At 51.6% G+C, this 20,898-nt stretch overlaps 1 protein-coding gene across 8 annotated transcripts in view; it reads left to right on the top strand.

The window, feature by feature from the left end:
* LOC105188282 (protein Fe65 homolog) overlaps positions 1-16,587 on the top strand; it is a 172,044-nt gene extending 155,457 nt beyond the window's left edge. For 4 of the 8 annotated variants that reach the window (XM_025302787.1, XM_025302795.1, XM_019843644.2 and 1 more), the window contains 12 exons: positions 7,733-7,897; positions 11,669-11,898; positions 12,567-12,685; positions 12,896-13,008; positions 13,088-13,286; positions 13,591-13,718; positions 13,863-13,868; positions 13,990-14,240; positions 14,467-14,669; positions 15,029-15,205; positions 15,298-15,468; positions 15,751-16,587. In XM_025302787.1, the coding sequence (XP_025158572.1) occupies positions 7,733-7,897; positions 11,669-11,898; positions 12,567-12,685; positions 12,896-13,008; positions 13,088-13,286; positions 13,591-13,718; positions 13,863-13,868; positions 13,990-14,240; positions 14,467-14,669; positions 15,029-15,205; positions 15,298-15,447 (1,741 nt within the window). In that variant the 3' untranslated portion in view covers positions 15,448-15,468; positions 15,751-16,587. Of the gene's footprint in view, positions 1-7,732; positions 7,898-11,668; positions 11,899-12,566; positions 12,686-12,895; positions 13,009-13,087; positions 13,287-13,590; positions 13,719-13,862; positions 13,869-13,989; positions 14,241-14,466; positions 14,670-15,028; positions 15,206-15,297; positions 15,469-15,726 lie in introns of all 8 variants that reach the window. The other 4 variants (XM_019843643.2, XM_019843646.2, XM_025302800.1 and 1 more) reach the window with 4 other exon arrangements.
* The last annotated feature ends 4,311 nt before the right edge of the window (positions 16,588-20,898 follow it).

The raw sequence follows: 20,898 nt of genomic DNA, 5'->3' as shown, positions 1-20,898 counted from the left end.
AGTGATAATGGTGTTACACGAGCGTCAAGGAAGAAGCGGGCGAGATCGGGTCTGCGTTATCCCGAGGGGCGAGGGGACGGCATTTTTCGCCGAGTCAGAGGCTCACGAGTCCTGCGAGGGCGCGCTTCATCTTACACGAGCTCGCGTCTCTCTCTCTCTCTCTCTCTATCCCTCCGACATTAAAATTCATAACCGCATGAGACGCGTGCGCATGCGACGCGATCTATTAATATTCAATTAGTCCCGCATTATTTGATATTTATGCGCGTATCAGTACTTGATACACCGGGGAGCCGTTCCGACGGCGCAATCGGTCGGACATGAAATATGAAAAATACGAAAGTGGCGCAAAAATGAAATGCGATGGGAGCGCGGATCGATGTTCTCGCGTTCCGCAACAAAAACGAGGAGTACTCGACGCAAAAAAAAAAACAGAAAAAGGAAAATAAATGCACGCGCGCGCGTGCATTTTTGTTCTGAAAAATGCTCGACGCTCCAGACGCTGATTCGCTTTTGATCGCGTTTTATCGCGCAAGTTAGATTAAAATCTGGCCGTGGCGGGATTGATGTACCGGGCGCGGATATAGCGCGCGAGCCGCGGCCTGAAAGGGGTTGATTTTAGAGAACCGGACGAGGGAGAGAGAAAGAGAGAGAGAGAGAGAGAGAGAGAGAGAGAGAGAGAGAGAGAGAGAGAGAGAGAGATGGAGAGAGATAGAAACGTGCTCACGAAGGAAACGGGCAGAATATATGTGCGCGCGCGTATATGTGTAGAGTTCCGAGTTTCATGAAAAAAAGGAAGAAAAAAAGGAAAACGCTCGTAAAGCAACGTGCGCTCAGAGAGGTATGCGCTCCTCGACAAAGAAAAAAAGAAGAAATATACCTCTCGGCTCGAAACTTTATTAACCGCGTTTCGCGCGGATTCCGCGACGGAATGCACGACCGATTTACCGGCGACCGATCGTAAAGGTTTACGGGCTGCGGCTAGCGTGCAAGAGGGAAAAGAGGGGAGACTGCATGCGGGGCTCGACGAAAAGCGCGCGCGATTTATAATATATCGTAAAGAGCCTCATTTTCGCGTCGGAGCCGCGAGGATTTCACGGCGATGATGAAGCGATAAACGTCCGGTAAACCGTCGGCTTTGGCGAGCGAGCGCCACTACGCGGGAGACGCTTATTCTCGCGAGGGACGTCGAAATGGTCCGTGTTACGCGCAGTTATAAAGAAGCTTTAGGGGCGATTTGATTGCCCAAGCTCGTCCCTCGGCGAGTCGAGGAGAGAGATGAATCTCTTAATCGTGCGTGCGCGAAATGCTTGGAGCGCGCGCGGCTGCCACCGCGTGCAGGTGAATAAGTCGCGGAATGCATGGGAGAAAATTAGCCGGGTAAACACGCAACAATGAAAGCGGAGAACTGCGCGAAGCGTGCGAAGATTGCCCTGTTAGAATGGCAGCGCGAGGCTGAGAGAGAGAGAGAGAGAGAGACAGAGATAGAGATTCATCCTCCTAATAAATTCGTCTAAATAAAGAATGGATTAACGCGCTGAGAAATTCCTCGACATTATTATGGCGACCGTGATGAGACGTTATTTCCTGGGCCGAGGGCGACGATGAAACGGGGAAACGTGGCTCTATAGTTTACCGTGCCTGTGAGCAGACGCTGTTATACCGCGCCACCGTATAAAGTTATGCGTCCGCGTCCGATAAAAATTTTACGGCTATAATTCGCGCGGAATTTGCCGCGCTTCTCTCGGAATCAATAGGCTGCGCGTGGATGGCGATTTGTGCGCGGGATACGCGCGCAATTTATCGCGAGTCAATCTCTATATCCCCCGCGCGACGAGGTAGCCTTGAAACAGTGTCACATGATGTGACCATGGAGACACCCCGTGGTAACGCGGAGGAGAAGGAATTATCATGCGATGCGCGGCGAGGCGAGTTCGGCCCGAGCGCTCGAGCCCGAGAGAAGTGCCTTTCCCACGGAGGTGACTCATTGTCGATTCCTCTTGTGAGTCGGTTATTTGTGGGAATTGAGTCATTTATCGGAACACATGGTCGTTGCGAAACAGCCGTAGATCGGAGTCTTTCAATCATCTCGCGCGCGCGCGGCCTCGCCTTCAATGACGCGAGTCTTGAGAAATCAATTTCTCGATTTTCCTGCTAACGACCGCCGTATCGGGAGATAACCTCGCGAGACGGAGAGAGAGAGAGAGAGAGAGAGAGAGAGAGAGAGAGAGAGGAGGGGGGAGGGAGAAAGAGAAAAGAAGCGAAACAACAGGCCATTGATCTCTCGATCGTGTCGACAATGTGTTCTGCGAAAGAGAGAGAGAGAGAGAGAGAGAGAGATCCGCGTATATTTTTTATTGCAATCATCGTAATCACTTGCCGTCTCGCGGATACACTTACGCGTTACGTCATCCTTCAAGCATGTTATAACGGCGCGTTATTGCAGCTTAGGAGAATTAATTACGTGCGCTTTATCCGCCGCTCGTTTCAGCGGCGCGCGCGCGCGCGAATTTACCGTAGGTTCTCGCTGGTTTTTTTCCTCCCACCAACTTGTAATAGCCGGTTAATTGCGAGACCAACGATGTATTTGGAGAAACCACGTGCAAGCACCGGCGTTCTCGAAAGTCCCTCCCATCGGATCGGCCGAAACTTAATTACCTCGCCGGCCTGTATACCTCACCGCCAGCCACTCGAAGGGTGAAAGGGCCGCCGGGAATAGCCCCGTGTTCGGGCTTCGACAAGGCCTAACTAGCGACCCTCCGTACAACCGAGCCGCGCCAATAAGACGCGTCGTCGTGGTCGTCGCGCACAACCGCAATTCTTCTCGCGGCCGTGCAACGCGCCAGAGAGTTCCGCCACTTCCGGGGAGAGTTCGCCTGTCGGATCGACCGTCGATCCTGCTTCCGAGGATGATCCCCGAAAATATGCTCGACGGTCGCACCGCTCACGCTGATCTCGGCCAATCAGCCTGAAAAGACGACGGCGGCTTCGCCGTCGTACAACGATCTGTATCGCCCACTCGCTGTGTGCGCTCTGGTGTGTGCGTGTGTGTATGTAATATGTGTAATAAGTAAGTGTGCGTCATCGCACGTGCGCGTGTATGTATATGTGTGTGTGTGTGTGTGTGTGTGTACATGCATGCGCATGTTAACGCTCCTGGTAGTCGAGCGCTCGAAATGGGGTGACGTTGGCGGGTGAGCGCTACACAGTGGTCGAGGGTTGCGCCGTAGGTGTGGGGGGGGAGGGAGGAGAAGGAGAGCAGAGACGCAGAGGGTGGTTGGTCGGCTGGTTGCTGGTAGTGTGTATTGATCGAGCAAGGAGAGGAGAGCAGGGCCCGACTCTCTTTCTCTCTTTCTCCTTCTCTCTTTCCCTATCTTTCTCTTCCGCTCTCCCTCTCGTCCTCCCTCGCCCCTCTGTCTCATTCTCTCCGCGCCACGGCTCCGTGTGAGCGTCCGTCCACCTACCTATACGATGTTTCGGCCGTGCACCACTTTTTCCTGGCTCGGTGGATCGCTCTTTTTTCTCCTTCCTCCGAGTCCCTTCGCACCAACTAGCCGCCCTCGCCGATGTCCGCGTCACGCTCGATCGGCCGTTGTCTCTGCCGATCGACAAACGCCGACAGCGAATTACAGACGCCCGGGACGCCAGAGAGAGGATACCCGCGACTTTCTCGACACTGTGTAACCCTTCCTCTCTCTCTCTCTCTCTCTCTCTCTCTCTCTCTCTTTCTCATCCCTCACCCCGTCGTGCATTCGTGGTCAAACGTTTGTCGGATTCCAGTAATAAGAGGAAAACCGATCGCCGCTACGTGGACACAGCAACGTGGCAGCGGCAAGCAGAATGCGGACCACGTTTAAGGATCGATGCGCTACGAATTCAAAGGATTAACCGTCCGGACTGTGTTACGATAACGTCACATCGCGAAGGATACGCGCGCGCGCGCGCGCGTGCAATCGGCTTTCGGTTTATTCCGCCTGCTCTCTGTGCCTTTATTCTTGCAGCCGGTGATTGTTGTTGCCCCCCGCTGCTCGTTACTTTCCGCCGCTTTTATCATTGCCGAAACGATCTCTCCGCCTCGCGCCTCACCTGACAATTTAACTCGCGCTTCCCTGAAAAAGGCCTGTAATTTATGACGGTAGCAATATAATCAGAGGATAATGATCCGCGTTCTCGTGCAGAAACCATAAAATTGCGAATGCTGTAATCGCGGCGCCGGCAAGATAGGCACAGAGGGAGGCAGGGGCAGAGAGAGAGAGAGAGAGAGAGAGAGAGAGAGAGAGAGAGAGAGAGACTTGTCGGTGTAATTTACGGCCCAGCCAGGTGCGTCAGAAGTTGCTCACCTTACGACCTAATTGGGTTTAATTACACCTGACTGAAAGTTACGGCGATGCGCACGTGTACACGCTGGCTGGGTTACAATTACCATGCTCCGGTAGCCGATTTCAGTTGTCACAATTAGTTTATGTCTACTCCTCGCCACCTAGCGCGATACGCCATTAACGTCACGAGATGCGACGCCGGGAATCTAGGAAATTTCTCGGATCTAGGACCCTCTTCTTCAACACGCAGCTCTAAAGTGAGCGACTTACGTATAGCGCGGTCTTACTCAAACGTCTGAAATTAGAAGCGCTCACTGCGACGCTCAAATTATAATTTCCTCCAAAATTCATCGCGAGATCGAGACACCGTCGGAAATAAGTCGCTACGAGAATATAACGTTGCAGCAGAATTATTTTAGATGTCGTGAAACTTTTCATATATGACTTCTTTTTCTTTAAGTCATACGTACCGCTTTCATTCCGTGTATACGCTTTCTCTCTCTCTCTCTCTCTCTCTCTCTCTCTCTCTCTCTCTCTCTCGCGAGGTATCATTATCGCATTGCTATCGAGCCTCGGCTATCCGGGGCGAATCTCGAAGTGTTTCGGATTGACCGCATCATCGTCCATCCGTACGATCATTGATCTCGCAACGCTATATGGGCCCTGGGCGATCGATACGCGTCCACAGTGTCAATAACCCGCTATTCCAGATATATAACGTCGTCACAATACCGCGAATCCCGGGATTAACGGTATTAATAACGACCCGTCTATAGCGTTATCGCGGTTCGCGAATCGCGAATCGAGTTAACGTCCCTCCGAACGAATTACGTCAATGCGTCAATATTGCGATTTCATTTCCGATAAAACGCTCGTCGGGCTCGGTCCGATTCGACGCCCGCGCGACCGAACGGTATTACGGATTAATTAATAACGCGTTTAATAACCGCGCCCGCCCGCCTGCTCATAATCGTAATTCCATCAATCGTTTTATCCGATCAACGACGCTACGACGGCACCGCCGGCAGATGCCGGCAGTGAAAGGAAACGCGACGAGAGTCCGGCTACGCTCTGATCGACGCGCCGGCGATCGACGTGGAGAATTCCCGCAGACGCCGATCCCATCGATCGTTCTGCGTCACCCTCGTTCGCGCCCGTCCCGGCGCGAAATAAGGGCCACCCCTCGGAGAAACTTCTGGCGACTCTCCAAAGCGCCACCCCCGCCCTTGCCCCCGTTCACCGTCGTTTCTAACCCACATATTCGCGCGGAATTATGTCGTTTAGCCACGCGTGTCATAGCGCGTACCCTCCTTCCCTCGGCCCCGTCGTTACCCTTCCTCGCTCTTTCCCTTAAATTACGCACTTTTTCTTCCTCGCCTTCCTGCGTCTTTATAGCCGACCTGCTCCGGAATTGTCGGCGCCCGATTTGCTTGAAAATTTCCCGATCAATCTCCCTCTCCCGGACAATGCTCTCTCTCTCTCTCTCTCTCTCTCTCTCTCTCTCTCTCTCTTTCTCTTTCTCTCGCGGACTTTCGCGGACGTCCTCCCTCCCCGCGTCTGCTCGACGTCGCGGGCAAGTTTGAAAATTTTTCTCTCGAATCGCACGGCGGGCAATTAGAGGTCTTCTCTCGCTGTGAGTGACGACACCGGGCTCGCCAATTAACGACACGCACAAGAAATTATCGCGATGCATTAGCATGTAATTAACAAACTCGAGAACATCGAGTACGGGTGTCGATGCGCCGTTTACATCCGCTCGACTCCTAACAGGGTTTATGTAACGACCCGGCGCGCGATAATATAGGAATATAGCTGAAACTCTTGTTAACGATTGCGCAATATCCATGCTAAAGGGAACGCGGCAACTGATCGCCGATAATGCGACCGCCCGGATGAACTTTGTACTCCTCGAGGAGGAGGCGACGGGAGGGGATTAAGGGTTGAGACAAAGAGGCCATCGGGGGCCTGCAGTTGCGGCATAACGTCCCAGACCTTTGCTTCGACTTGCACTTCGACGACCGTTTTACCAATCATAAACTCCCCCTGCAAACGCAGCGCGACGAATGTACTCGTACTTGATCCGTCGCGTACAACGAATAACCTCCGTCGCACAAATTCGTCGAGATCGCGGGATTTATCCGCTCGGTAAAGCGAGGAAGCTCAGGGAAGCGAATCGTACAACAGGCGAGATTGTGACATTTGTAAAGTTGGAAGGGACGAGAGATAATTCTATTCGCCTTATGAAAACGCCTTTATTGTAACTCGCTTGAACTTTCGACGGAGCGGAGTTTCGGGCGAAGTAAGCAGAGTCGAACGCGATTTCGGGCGGAAGTTTTCGCCGGGCGCGCATAGTTTGTTATAATCCCGGCGATTAAGGCCTCCGAGTCCAAGATCCGTGCTCCTTGAGTAGGTAGGTACGTTCGAAGGGAACGCGCAGGCCCTTAGGAGGCGCTCCTAATGCCCGAACGATACTCAGGAGAGGCAGCCAGCGTTAGTCAGCAAACCGCTCGGCTAATCCCTTAATTACTTCGACATGGTTAGCGACCCTGTACTAACCACGTCGGTGCCTGGCACTGTTCCCCGATCGTTAATTAAAATGCCACTTCCTTGCAACCGCGCGCTTCCTGCGCGCGAAGAGCCGAAGAGTGCGCTGACTGTATTTGCGAAATGCACTCACGACCGGGAAATCCCGTTCCGACATTTGTGATAAATCAACAATCGTTCACATCGGCGTTCGCCGGACGTGCCGTGGAAGTCACGCGCGTCGATAATAAACGACCATCGAAAATAACAAATGATCGCTTAAGACTTAATGGACGACCGTGAGTCGCGCAATATAGATGTATCGCGATGCGGCTGCTCGCTCAGAGCTTCACGTTTGAATGATAATCCGACTGCTCTCGTGATCAGGACGGGGAATAATAGCGACACAAATCGACAGGTTGTATCAGAGGCACGATCAGAAATCAAAATTAGAGCCAATGAGAGAGAGAGAGAGAGAGAGAGGGAGCCGACGCTGGAAGAGACTCACTCTCTCTCTCTCTCTCTCTCTCTCTGCGCAAATATCATGTAACTTTCGACGTTGCATTCCAAAAAGCGTATAAATATACAAAAGAGTACATCTCGCTCATCGCTTTCGAGCTCGTTGATTGCCGCGCACACAACACACGTGTGTGCATTACGTTCACAAAGAGTGACACAGGTGGAGTGGAGTAAATAAGAGCGACGAAGAAGAAGAGGAGCCTCCTCGAGACCTCATTAAATACAGCGTATTACCCGCGCACGCGCGCGCGCGCGCGCTTGAGGTTTAACAAACGAGCGATGCGAAGCGTCGCATTATCATTATGACCACCACCAACGTTCGCCGGCGATTCATCCCCTTGTAATACGTTGCATGAACGATGCTGATTCAGGTACGGCTGCGAGGGTGTGGCGGAGTCCGCTCTCGTCGACGACACCCTCAACGGGAATCCCCGATCGTCGTCCTCGTCGTCGAGCGCGATCCTGCCTCGATCTCAGCCCCTTCAGTCGGAATCCGCGGCATCGATCGACGCTGCGGGCGTCTCCGGGTCGAGAAAGTACGTACGAACGCTCCTTCTCTCTCTCTCTCTCTCTTTCTCTCTCTCTCTCTCTCTCTCTCCCCCTCTCTCTCCCTCTCCCCGTCGTGGTCTCGCCGTGCCCTGTCTCTTGCAGATGATGATCCGCTTGTTGCTGCTGCTGATACCGCTGCGCTCTGCTGTTGCTGCCGCTGTCCGACGCTTCTCTTTTGTGTGTCCAAGTTGTTGCTTCTATTTGTCGCAGTAACGACCGCCGGGGCGAATCTCGCCGCGTCGAAGCGAACACCTCCCGGGGTGTTGACCGCGCGCTATAAGCGACTCCCCTGCGCGCAGCTCGCAGGTGCAAGCGACTCGGCCGATTGTTTGCCGAGTCCGCCGTTGTAGTCGCGGGTTGTTGCTGTCGCTGAGGACGCGGGTGCAACGGCCGTGTATACCTGCAAAGGCGGCGATCCAGGATTACAGCCGAGAAGCCGGAACACACCACACTCGCGTCTTCGAGACGACGCGAATGACTCTCCGCTCGCGGACATATCGCGCGCGAAAGCCCCTTCTTTCTGGCCGCTCGTCGTCGACAGTGCGCTATATTTACCCGCTGGAACGCGCGCGACTCGCTCGCTCAAAGAAAGAGAGAGTGAGAGAGAGAGAGAGCTGGGGAAGAGAGAGAGAAATGATCCCGAGGCGATTTCCCGCGTTTTTCACGTCGCCGGCGACTCGACACGCCGTTTTCGCATCGGGAAAAATAAAATGCCGCGCGGGCGTCGCAGTCGTCGAAGCTTGTCTCGGGCCCTTGGCTATTACAAAGTAAAATAGACCTTCCCAGGCGACGAGCGGATACGTCGCCGTTACTCCGCTGTTACGCTGCGCCTTGCCCCGGAGAAGCAAGCGATAGTCTGCCGCGCGAATGAATAACCGGATTGAATTTGACGAGCGCAAAGTGCCGGCGAGATTGTGTCGGCCGTAAGGATCGTCTCTCTGTCTCGCTCTCTCTCTCTCTCTCTCTCTCTCTCTCTCTCTCTCTCTCTCTCTCTCTCTCTCTCTCTCTCTCTCTCTCTCTCTCTCTCTCTCTCTCTGTCGAACCTGTAATGAGCGACATCTAATACTGCGGACGGGTGATTTATAATGAAAGGACGATCGACGTGACGGGAATCAGCTTGCCAAAGTCCAGGAAATTGTCCCTCGCGCCGTTTCTCTAATTTTTCTCACGGATAAAGATGCACACGGCTACCTTGCGTCCTCCCTGTCGCGACAATAGGATGCTCGTTGGATACACGACAGACACCTGTTATGATCTCCTGGCCGCTGCGCCACCACCCAGTGATCTCTATTCCGCCCGGCTCGGCCGTGAGGGTGCGCGCGAGGCCGCTTTGAGGCCCGTTCTCGCGCCCCACGGTACATAATTCCACATCGCCGGCGAGTACGAAGCGCAATTTCTCCTCGGCCGCTGTCGCGCGCGGGACGTTTTATTTTACAGCCGCCGTAAATAATCTCCTTCTGGCCTGCTCGTGTCGCACCCGACCGCTTCGATTAGCACGCGAGGACTTCTCGTTGCGGCGATAACGGCTCCCCCATCTTTCTCTCCCTCTCCCCCCTCTCTCTCTCTCTCTCTCTCTCTCTCTCTCTCTCTCTCTCTTTCTCTTTCTCTCTCTTGACGGCACGCGCGCGCGGAGAATCGATAACGGTTTATTACGAGCGCGACGAGACGAGGAGACGAGACAGTCGTACGATCGGCGGAAATCAATTTGTCGTTCCGCCGGAGTCAATGACGATCGCCGCGAATGTTCGGCGAAACGGCCGCGCACGCGATTCGTCCGCGAGCGAACACGACCGGACAATGGCGCGATAAATCAAGCCGCTTATTTCGGCGATCGTGATTCGCTCCGAAACGCGTTCTGCTGAAACTCCCCGGAGTCACGCGACCGCGACCACGATCACGCTCTCACCGTGGACTTTCGCGATATAACGCTGAAGAAGGAGCGCGTGTGTGCGAGAGAGAGAGAGAGAGAGAGAGAGAGGGAGGGGGGGGAGCAAGGAGAATTTCAACAAATAACCCTGTCGCGTGACCAGTCAATGACGACGTACTTAAACAAATGAAGCGTGGACCGGAGCCGAGCTGAGCCAAGAATAATGGCCGACGTTGAGGAAGACCGGAAGTAGGGCTGATTAGTAAAAACGAAGCTTTGCACATCGCCCGCGGTTTGTAGCTTGCGGCTGTACTGCATTGCGTTGCTGATTTCGCATCGTCGAACGAGCGAAAGTTGCATCCACACACCACCCATCCCCGATGGGTTTCCACCGCAATCCCCCATGGAACTCGGCCGATTGTACGAAGACCTTGACTCTCTTCTCCTCGTTTACTCGCTCTCTGTCTGCGAATGTACGCGGCGGGGCGCGGGGATTTGAGGACATGTGCCAACGAGAGGCTGTACGCGAGCTCATGAGCGTAAACGTGACCTCGAGAGAAAGAGAGCGAAGCATGGCTGAATGGCGAAGCGTTTAAAAGAGGGGTAAATATGTAGAAAAGGGTACACCTCATCGATTCTTTTCATTTTGAAATATGTTATAAAGGATGAAATTCTGAGCGACTTTTCCTAATGCAATTATACGGGGGTCGCTTATAGTTTCTGAGATATTTTAAAGTTTTATAATTATATGTTGAAGTTTATTTGACAAGCAGTTTCTATTGACTTTAGATATAGGAAACAGTACATATTATAAGCGGAAAGCTCCCCCGCACTCCCTCCCCAAACAAATCCTAACCTGTCCTAACTTGTTACATCTTTATATATTTTTGGACATTGTTGAAAAAAGTTCTCTTAAGATCTATCGCCTGGCTCAACTTGACTTATTATAATATCTGTATATAATTAGGTGTTGTGGCTTTTAAGGAGATCTTTTCAACATCGCCCAACAATATATAAAGACAACAATAAGTTAGGTTAGGTTAGGATTTTTTGGGGGAGGGGGTGCGGGGGAGCTCTCTGCTTATGTGTACTGTTTCCTATATTTCCGTATGTATACATCCGTGTGTGTTGGATTAATTGTTTGGATTATACTGTAAATAACGTCAGCTTATGATATCTGGAATTTAATGCCAGGATAATCAAAATTCCAAAACTTTAAAATCAAATACCTCCGAAACTATAAACGAGACCCCCATAGTTGTATCAGGAAGTCACTCAGAATTTCATCCTTGAAAATATATTTCAAAATGCAAAAGACCGGTGAGGTGTACCCCTTTCTATATATTCACCTCTACTTCAAATATACTTCAACGTACAATTATAAAACTTTAAAGTCAAATATCTCAGAAACTATAAGCGACCCCCATACAATTGTATTAGAAAAAGTCACTCAGAATTTCATCCTTTGTAACATATTTCAAGACGAAAGAAATCGGTGAAGTGTACCCTTTTCTACATACATTTACCGTACGAGGACTCCTCCCCGAGTAGGAATTTCCGGGCTCAACGACAGTCTTAGATTACCAGCCGTTGGCCCCTGTAACCCGCTGTAACCCGCGTTTGTCGAGGAAAGTGCAGTCGAGGTATGAGCGATTGAGCCTTGGTCAAACGTCCATTTCTCTCTCGCCAGCCTGGCGAGAGCCGATTCTCCTCCACGTTCTATAGCCGAAGGCTGTCCCGCAATTCCGCCCCGAGACGCGATATCCGCGTTGTTTGCGTATCCGGTCGGAAGCCGTCGTCGCGGTGATGCGCGGCGGCGCCGCTCCTCCCGGAATAAGCTCAGTGTCGCCGAGCTCTCCTCACGCCACGTTTTCTTGACTCTGCACTTCAGTTATTGCGAGAAACCCGACAACGAGAGCTCAGAGATGGGCGGCGTGCCGCACGTGGAGGGTGGCCTGAACAGCGAGCTGTACGCGGTGCCGGTGAAACGGCGGCAGCCCAAGGAGCAGAAGAACAATGCGATTCTGCAGAACAATACCCAGGAGAAACCGTCGGACGTGGACGGCACCGATTCCGAAGATAAAGACGAGAATCTGCCGCCCGGCTGGCAGAAGCACGAGGGTGAGTATCGAGCGCGAGATCGATGCCGAAGCCGGAGAAAGCGCAACCGCTCCGTATTTAGCGGCGAACGCGGTCACGCGGTTATCGCCGGTCCTCGATAGCATCGCGTCGTGATTTTTCCGCTGTGTCCTATCCCTCTCTCTCTCTCTCTCTCTCTCTCTCTCTCTCTCTCTCTCTCTCGCGACGCGACGATGGACGGGCTGATGGAAGATAAATCGCCGATACTTGGAGTACAACGCGCTGGGGGCGTGCGAAATTCCACGCGGGGGCGGTTATTCTCTATATGGAGAAGCGAGAAGAGTCGCAGGTCTTCATGGCGAAAATTTCCTGGCCGCGATTGCATCGCGTGAAACATCGGCCGGAAGATCGAGCGGGTCGGCAGGGAGAATCAGATCGCGACCTCTTTCGTGCGCCTCCGACTATTTTCTTCATTCGCCGGTGGAGGGGGGGGGGGGAGGAGAGGGGGAGAAGAGCCTCGGGTTCAGCGACCCCGAAGCAGCGTGCGCGACTGTTTTTAACTGTGTGTGACTATTATAAAGCGCAGCCCGCGGAATATCGAGCGTGTCTGTGAAAAGCGTCGCGTTTCTGCGGCCGTCGCACTCCGGTTAAGCGGCCCGCGGCTCGAGCCCGCGGCTTTCATTTGCGAGCGCGATCGAATGTTATTTCAGACGAGAACGGGCCCTATTACTGGCACGTGAAGAGCGGCAACATACAGAGAGAACCGCCGGAGGCGCCGCTGCACTCGAAAACGGAGGCGCGCCGGAGCCTGGTCAAGGATAACGACAGCGTGAGTCGGACATTCCGTAGTTCCGTGCTTCGATCGCATCAGTCGCGCGTCTCAATCGATTCACATGCATGAGATCATTGTGACGCGGGAATTAAATGTGAATTATATATGATAATTTAGGACGTAAATTTTTGCACATTTGCCGTGCGTTGTACAGCGCACACATAAGGCAAGATCGCGCGAGGTCACTGAAATTTGTTTCTTTTGCAGATAAACAATTTCCACACCCTGAGCGGCATGGTGAACACGGTGACTCGCAGCAACACGAGCTCGGCGCTGGACCAGGAGCTGGAGAGCAAGAGGAAAGTGGAACTGGCGCTGAAGTAAGCGGACGACGCGTCGCCTCTCGCCTCGTGGCGGCTGTCGCCGGCGATTCGCGGTTAATTATTTCGCGCGTTTCAGACGGAGGAGCTATCCCGCCCGAGCGGACTCCGAGGGCAGGGACAAGCCGATCAGATTCGCCGTGCGGTCCCTGGGCTGGACGGAGATCGCGGAGGAGGACCTGACGCCCGAGAGAAGCAGCAAGGCCGTGAACAAGTGCATCGTGGATCTCTCGCTCGGCAGAAACGACCTCCTGGACGTCGTCGGCCGGTGGGGCGACGTGAGTACCTTCGTGCGTCATGCCGGGCATGCCGGTCCCCGAAGACCGTCGCGAGTCGAGAAAAGAGAACGGAACATGGGGAACCTCCTCCCCATGTAGGATAGAAGGAGAATAGGAAAGGAAGATCAGACAAGATGAGATTTGTTGTTAAGTTGTAACGAGAGGCACGCGTGCGCACCTGTGTGCGCGCGCGCGAGAGGGCGTGTATTTAGGACGCGCGGCCCTTTGAATGTGTGATCACTGACTAAGCCCTCGATTCGCCCGCGCGATAAGCACGCGAGATATGTGTTACGAAATATTTCAGGGCAAGGATCTATTTATGGACTTGGACGAGGGCGCGCTCAAGCTGATCGATCCGGAGAATCTCACTGTACTCAACACACAACCCATCCACACGGTGAGGGTGTGGGGCGTAGGGAGAGATCACTGTCGGTGAGTGAACGATTTCAGGTATCCTCGGATCCTGGAGTCTGTGCTGTCGAGATCAGCTGTCGAAAATGATGGTACTAATTATACACTGACGTTGCTTTCATGCCTGCCCGCCTGCCTTTCCCCGCCGCCGATTGGACTCGCCAGCGAAAGGTGAGACGCGCGGGTGTTACGATCGGCGTGAAAATGAAGGATAGAACGAGATAGAACCGCCCTCCGCCTTCGCCGCCACAACAACATAATCGCTGAGTGCGCTTTTAATTGCTCGTTCCAGGGACTTCGCTTACGTAGCGAGAGATCGATCGACCAGAAAGCACATGTGCCACGTGTTCCGTTGCGACATACCGGCGCGCACGATCGCGAACACGCTCCGCGACATTTGCAAGAAGATCATGATCGAGCGATCCCAGCATCAGAACCTCGCGAAACCGGTGGACATCAACGGACGGACGAGTTTAGCCACGAGGCCCACGAATCTGCCAACCGAGCATCGGCGTTTCCACAGAAACGGCCAAGCGCTAGTCAGTAAGTGACCAACCGCGCGTCTTCGGACTTACCGTATACTTTCGTACATTCGAAGCATCAAACAGAGCTAGCGTAGGTTGTCATCATTCGTTCAAGATAGACCCAATAAAATGAGGTTAGAAATGAAGAAGAGAGACAGAAGCAGTGGAAGTAAAAAAGAGACGAGACGAGACGTGACGAGAAAAGCTACTTATCGTTCTTCCGATTATTTCTCCTGTTATTTCAGCACAATCCTTCCCAACGCCGATGGAGGAGCCGAAGAAAGTACTGCGAGCGCAGTACCTCGGATCCATGCAAGTCAGCCAAGCGACCGGCATGGAGGTCTTGAACGAGGCGATAGAACACATCGTGACAAATACGCCGATCAATCAGTGGCGAAATGTCAATGTCGCCGTCGCTCCTAGCATGATTTCCATTCTCACGCCGAACGTAAGTAAACTATAATCGTCGACATTGTTCATTTCGCTTATGATTTTCGTGCGAAAGACAATCAAGCGATCTCTCTCTCTCTCTCCCCCTCTCCCTCTCTTTCTCTCTCTCTCTCTCAGCGAATATTGCCGAATGCCGGAGGAAAAATCGACTAAAACATCATCATCTCTCGAAAAGCGAAAGCTTTGTGATAAAATAGCTGGGATAAATTGTTTCTTTTCATATGAACAGATTTAGCAAATTTTTCATGACTCGTCTGGAATTTTTGAAGTAACTCGTAATCGCGATTATTTTTGCTTCCTAAACATCGAGAAATCAGCACGATCGGTGTGATCTCTGCACGTGATCGTGACTTTTAGGAGGACAAGCTCATCACCGAATGTCGAGTTCGCTACTTGTCATTCCTCGGTATTGGCCGCAACGTGAAGCAATGCGCCTTCATCATGCACACCGCGCAGGACTTGTTCATCGCACACGTTTTCAACTGCGAGCCCAGCAGCGGAGCGCTCTGCAAGACGATTGAAGCCGCTTGCAAGGTGAGGCTCTCTCGTCTCGACTAACCGACGAATCCATCCGGCTGCGAGACTTTCGTTTCGATTAAGGATACGTTTCCTCCGTATGCTTTCAGCTGAGATACCAGAAATGCTTGGACGCACATCCGCAGGGCTTCAGAAACGCCAGCAGTCTCAACACTCCGAGCGGCAGAGGGTTAGGCGCTACCCTGAAGTCCCTGGTTGGGTCCTTGACTGGTCGCAGGAATAAGCAGGGCGAGTCCTGAGACGAGGCTCTCTCGCTGCAGGTAAACTACTTTCGGATTATCAGAATATCCTCTTGCGGACATGCAAAGAGAAAATTCCATCGTCGTTCAATCATCAAACCTCTTCCGCGACCCGGCGATTCCGACTTAGGACGTCACACATATGGAACGAAGAGAGCGGAAAAGAAAACAGAAAAGATGACAAAACAGACATCTTCGGACGATCGATAAACGGAGAAGCGGAATTTTCGGGGCGGAAGGGGTGAGCAGCGGAGTGGCCGGATATTTTCGATTAATCAGATCAGTCCCCCGACTGTCCGCTAGGAACTCTGGCCACTGCCTGCTGAGCGAGAGGTGATCCGACACAGGCATCTGCAGTCGCCGCTGACCCTCAAGTACTTCGGCGGCTCGCCGCCAAGCGCGTCCCTCAAGTCGCTGCTCTCGCCCTCCCTCGACACCAGGCGTATCCAGCTCGCCCGCTGGGAGAGCAACCCCTAGGAAACACGAACGCACGGTGTCGGGGCGCACCGCTGATGTGCGCCGGGAGGCATCGTAGGACGATTACGGATACTACTCTTTACGACTGAAAATTTCGCGAAAATTCCGCAGAGTGCTATACCATACCACAGCTATAGTGGACTACGCTTACCTATGTCGATATGATGTTATGTATGTTAAACGCAGTGTCCGAGGCGAGAGGGGAGAGAGATGTCACGAGTCTGCCGTCGAGGGAGTAGGAGGGGGAGGGAACATTATAGGGGCGATATCGGCGGCCAAGGAAGGACGCGCGTTCCAGAAATCCCGTCGCGTGATTCTTAAAATGCGGCCCTGTATCGGCTTTCGGAAACGGCTTTCGCGCGGGGCAACCGATAGAGAAAGATGCGGAAGAAGCTTACTTGGGGTGAGGCAAGGGGGAGGCGAATCGTCTGTATATACGAGGAGGTGATTATCGCGCGCTAAAATTAATCAACTTGCTCGCTCGAGTGCGGGGAAAGGGGGAAGGGAGCAAAGCCCGCCGGTGAAACTGCGAGCGAATGTTGCTGTGTGTGCGTGTCGGAGAGTGTGTCTGCAGCTAGAGCGTAGTTAAGCGATTATCATCCGCGAAGGCATTCGAAGAGAACGGTGAAGCTATAGGAAAGAGCTTGTGCGTATATATATATATATATATACGTATATATATATATATATATATATATACGTATAAATAAATATATATATATATATATACGTATAAATAAATAAATATATATATATTTATTTATTTATATATAAATTTGACGTGTGTGTGTATGTGTGTGTGTGTGTGTGTGTGTTATTCTCGGGTGTACAGATTAAAAAGGAGCAAGACGCGAGGACGACGACTGGATATTGCATGGGACGCGCACGCGTACGCGCGTGCGCGTGCGAAACACTTCCGCACACGCCAAGCACGTGCACTGCGACCACACACGTACCGGGATGTCCCCGCGTACGTAGCGCGCTTTTCCGCTCGTCCGCGGATCGTCCCGATTGTCGGGAGCGTCGTCGGGAATGCGATAGGTCACCGGGGGGAGAGGGGGAAGGGGGGGGGACATCTCCTGTACGGACACGCGCACGTTTACACGACGGCCGATAGGGAGTTTATTTTTTATGGCGAATTAGTAGGAAGCTTTAGGGGAGAGCTTGCACCTCGGAGATCACGCGAAGCCGATACGACAAATACTTATTATATCGCGACCGTCCTTTAGATCAACCGGGGGGGGGGGAGGAGGGCAGCTTTAGAGGCGAGAGAGATCAGTGGTTATGCGCAACGAGACGTCGGAACCATACGCGATAACGATTGGTCGTCCAGGAAATGGAGAGATTCACGTTATTACGCGATACTACTAACTATCCATCGGACCGAATCGCCGGTTTCTTCTAACGCGATCTTCGATGATAATTATTGTTCTCGTTGGTGGGCGCAATACGCTGAATAATAATTGCCGCTAGACGCGCATGGTAGCACGACGAATCGCCGCTGACACATCGGGCCATCGCAGTCCTTGCCGATCGCTGTTGTTGAAGAAGTAGATACATGCGGCGAGAGAGGTGTGTTCGTACAAAACATCGTTGTTACCAAACATCAGACGCGTATCATTTAAGAGTTCCACGCATCTCCACACACCACACGCAACATGCACACAAAGATACATACACACACACACACATACACATCTAGGAACATGTACAGCCATGGACTGCACCTCGCATTAGCGACTGCCGCTACCGTAGAACTTAGTGCGCCGCAAACAATCCAGATCGAGGAGGAGGCACGTTCTTACGATGACACTTCAATATTCGATCGTATCGCACTGCGCGAATCTCACGATAAAATAATACGTATACCTTACACACTGCGTACAACTCACACTGCGCGCGCGCGCGCGCGCGCACTGATAACGATTATGCGTGTGAAGAAGAAGACTGTTGCTGATTTGAAGACGAAACACCGCGAAGTTGTTGAGCGAAGCACACATGCTCTCTACACAGAATGTCCTCTGCGACTGAAGAAAGAGAAAGAGAAAGAAGAAAGAACAGACGCAGTTTTGAGAGTTGCCGAGTCAACGAAACGTTTGCCGATACTTGTTCGTCGAAGAGGAAGTTGTCTCTCCGTAAGCGTCGAGCGTCAAAGATCATACCCGACGGTAGGAGAGGAGCGTGAGAGAGATACGCGATCGGACCACTGAAATTGCATCCTCCTATTTTTCCTCGCGAGAGGAATTCTTTCCCATGCGCTGAGAGCACGATCCTCGTCGTCTGGCGAGGACGGTCACGCGTCGTACGGGCCATCGTCGTTGCGAGAGATACAAAGTTGTGCGGGACCCAGAACGAAGATATTTCTATGTAGCGTTTTAAGTAAAAAGGAAAACAAAAAAGAAGAAGAAGAAGAAGAAGAAGAAGAGAGAGAAAGAGAGAAGTGCGCAGTAAAGGGAGGCGAGATTTAGTAGAAAGCGTTGCGTGAGGAAGAGTGTGCGTGAATATGCTGCTGGTCGGGGAAGGCAGTTATTATTATTATTATTATTATTATTACTATTATTATTGTTTTTTCGCCCATCGTCGTCATTATTATGTCGACAGTCCCGCTTCATGGACCCATTGCGATGTAATAATAGCAATGATATTGATAATTATGCATATTTATAAGTACGCTGCTGATCAAAGAGAGTGCGATTGTTGTAATTATTATTATAATTATTATTATTGTTATAATCATTGTTATGTCGAATACCACTGGAGGCTTCGTACGACAGCCGAGGGGCGAACGTACAGAATATAAAACCTGCGCGACGTAATTCTGCCCCGCAATGATTCAGTGCCATTATTTTCTGCGTTTAATTCCGGCTAATGTCGGGGTAGCGCGGAGTCCCTGGCGGAATGCAGAAAATAATTGCAGGTGCCCTCGCACCTGCTTAAAGCATCCGACATAATGATAGCCATAATTATAATCATAATATAATTGAATAATTATAATTACGATTACCGCTCTCTCCCCCATCCGACACCGTGCTCGTGCATAATTATGTTATTATTATTAGTATTATTATTATTACTACTACCGTACGTGTTATTATTATTATTATTACCGTCACCATGATTATTATCAACATTGTTATCACTATTGTGTAAATAATTTATCGCGATAACCCTGTCTCATTTATCGTCCCGGGATTTTCCTCTTTACTCGTTTCGCGTAATCGCGAAAGCCATCTCGAGTGGCGTGAGAACGAGCGAGTTGAGCGAATTACGCGCGTGTCACGTAATTGTGCGTTGTATTCTATCGAAAGTACAATGCACCCAGGACTCGTCGGCGATATCGCGAGTCTGCGAAGACACAAATTCGCGGGAGAGCACGGCGAGAGCTCGTTCCGTAAAACTCGATCGCTCGTCTTCGAAGTGAAAATTACGCCGCCACGTCGTTGCACAATCGGAGAGATTCTGTCGGGATCAAAAAATGTCCGCTTCCGTCTTCACTCTTATCGAGACCTGAAATCTTTTATACATTGGAACATCGGAACCAATCGCGATGTTGCGCAACGTCGGTTCGCGATCTCGAGGACTAAAAGTGGAATTCCGTGGAACGAAGTCCCGTCTGCTTCTTCTGAGTTCATCCATCTTTTTTTCTCCGTCTTTTTCTTCGAGATAGGACAGGATCGCGGGAAGAGCGGGTGAGAAAAGTGAAGGAGTGGTGTGTGGATGTAAATATGATATACACGTGTAGAGAGTAAGACCGAAGCTGTGGAGTTCGACGGGCACACTCACGCACATTTAGCAGGCGGAAGTTGCTGAAGTTTCACGACGCCGCTTCCCAGACTCGAGCGATCCCAGTGGCATTAAAGCAAAGGTCGGTTACCTCGGCGCCTCTATCGTTTACTTCCTACACGTGGCGAAAATAATCAAACCCGCGCTAGTCTTTTTCCTTGATCATCCGGTAAGCCATCACCGACGATGAATCATTGAAGTATCGATAAAACTCTCACTCGTACTCTCTGCGCGCGATTCGTCTTGCCAAAATGTCGAAATCCACCTCGACGACGATCCACCTAAGCTGCGCGAGAAAACTCGCACCGTGAAGCTTCACGAACTTCCGCTCTACCCACCTTACAACAATACACGTACAAACATCGTTGCACCGCACCGGGTACGTGCTGATGCATAATCACGTACATCTACACGGACAAACACACGCTTCCCCACGTAGATACAGCCTCGTGTGTGTGTGTGTGTGTGTGTGTGTGTGTGTGTGTACCGCACACGGATACGGAAGAGAGACGTACATGCATACACACTCACAAATTGCGCATAGCTTAACTGTCTCTTTATATAGGTGTTGACACGTCGTCACGGGAGGAATAATCTCGAACGAGAGGATGGATCGAGGGTGGCGGGGTGAAGGCTCCGTGGGGGGAGGAACCGTGGACGGGGGGAGGGAGGGAGGCTTCGAGTGGTGAAACATGACAAGAGCCACTTATAATTGACATAGCATAGCGAACCTTACTATATTTACCGTGACATGTAATACCTTTAACGAGAAGAAATGCGATCTACTGATAGAGAAGAATTGTTCTGCACAAAAAACACGATGCTTCATTGATAATTATAATCTCTCTCTCTCTCTCTCTCTCTCTCTCTCTCTCTCTCTCTCTCTCTCTCTCTCTCTCTCTCTCTCTCTCTCTCTGTTTTTCTCTTTCCATCTATCTCTCTCTTAACTTGTCTCTTTCTCCCCTTTCCTATCTCCCTCCCCCCTTCCCTCTTTCTCTACTTACCTACCTTGTGAAAAGTACGTACCTCTCAATACCTTTATACTAATTGCTATTAATTATCATTTTGACATAAAGAACGCTTTACACCGACTCACGGCGCGTTCGCCGCGACGGCTTGCGCGCCATTATTATCGGTTGATTACGATTTAATCTATGATTATTCACCGCTGTCGCCGCTGAGACGGGAGGC

The sequence above is a fragment of the Harpegnathos saltator genome, unplaced genomic scaffold (assembly GCF_003227715.2).
Source record: "Harpegnathos saltator strain DR-91 unplaced genomic scaffold, Hsal_v8.6 scaffold115, whole genome shotgun sequence".
Taxonomy (NCBI): Eukaryota; Metazoa; Arthropoda; class Insecta; order Hymenoptera; family Formicidae; genus Harpegnathos; species Harpegnathos saltator.
The sequence above is the reverse complement of the archived record's forward strand: the minus strand, read 5'-3'. Positions and strand labels throughout refer to the sequence as shown.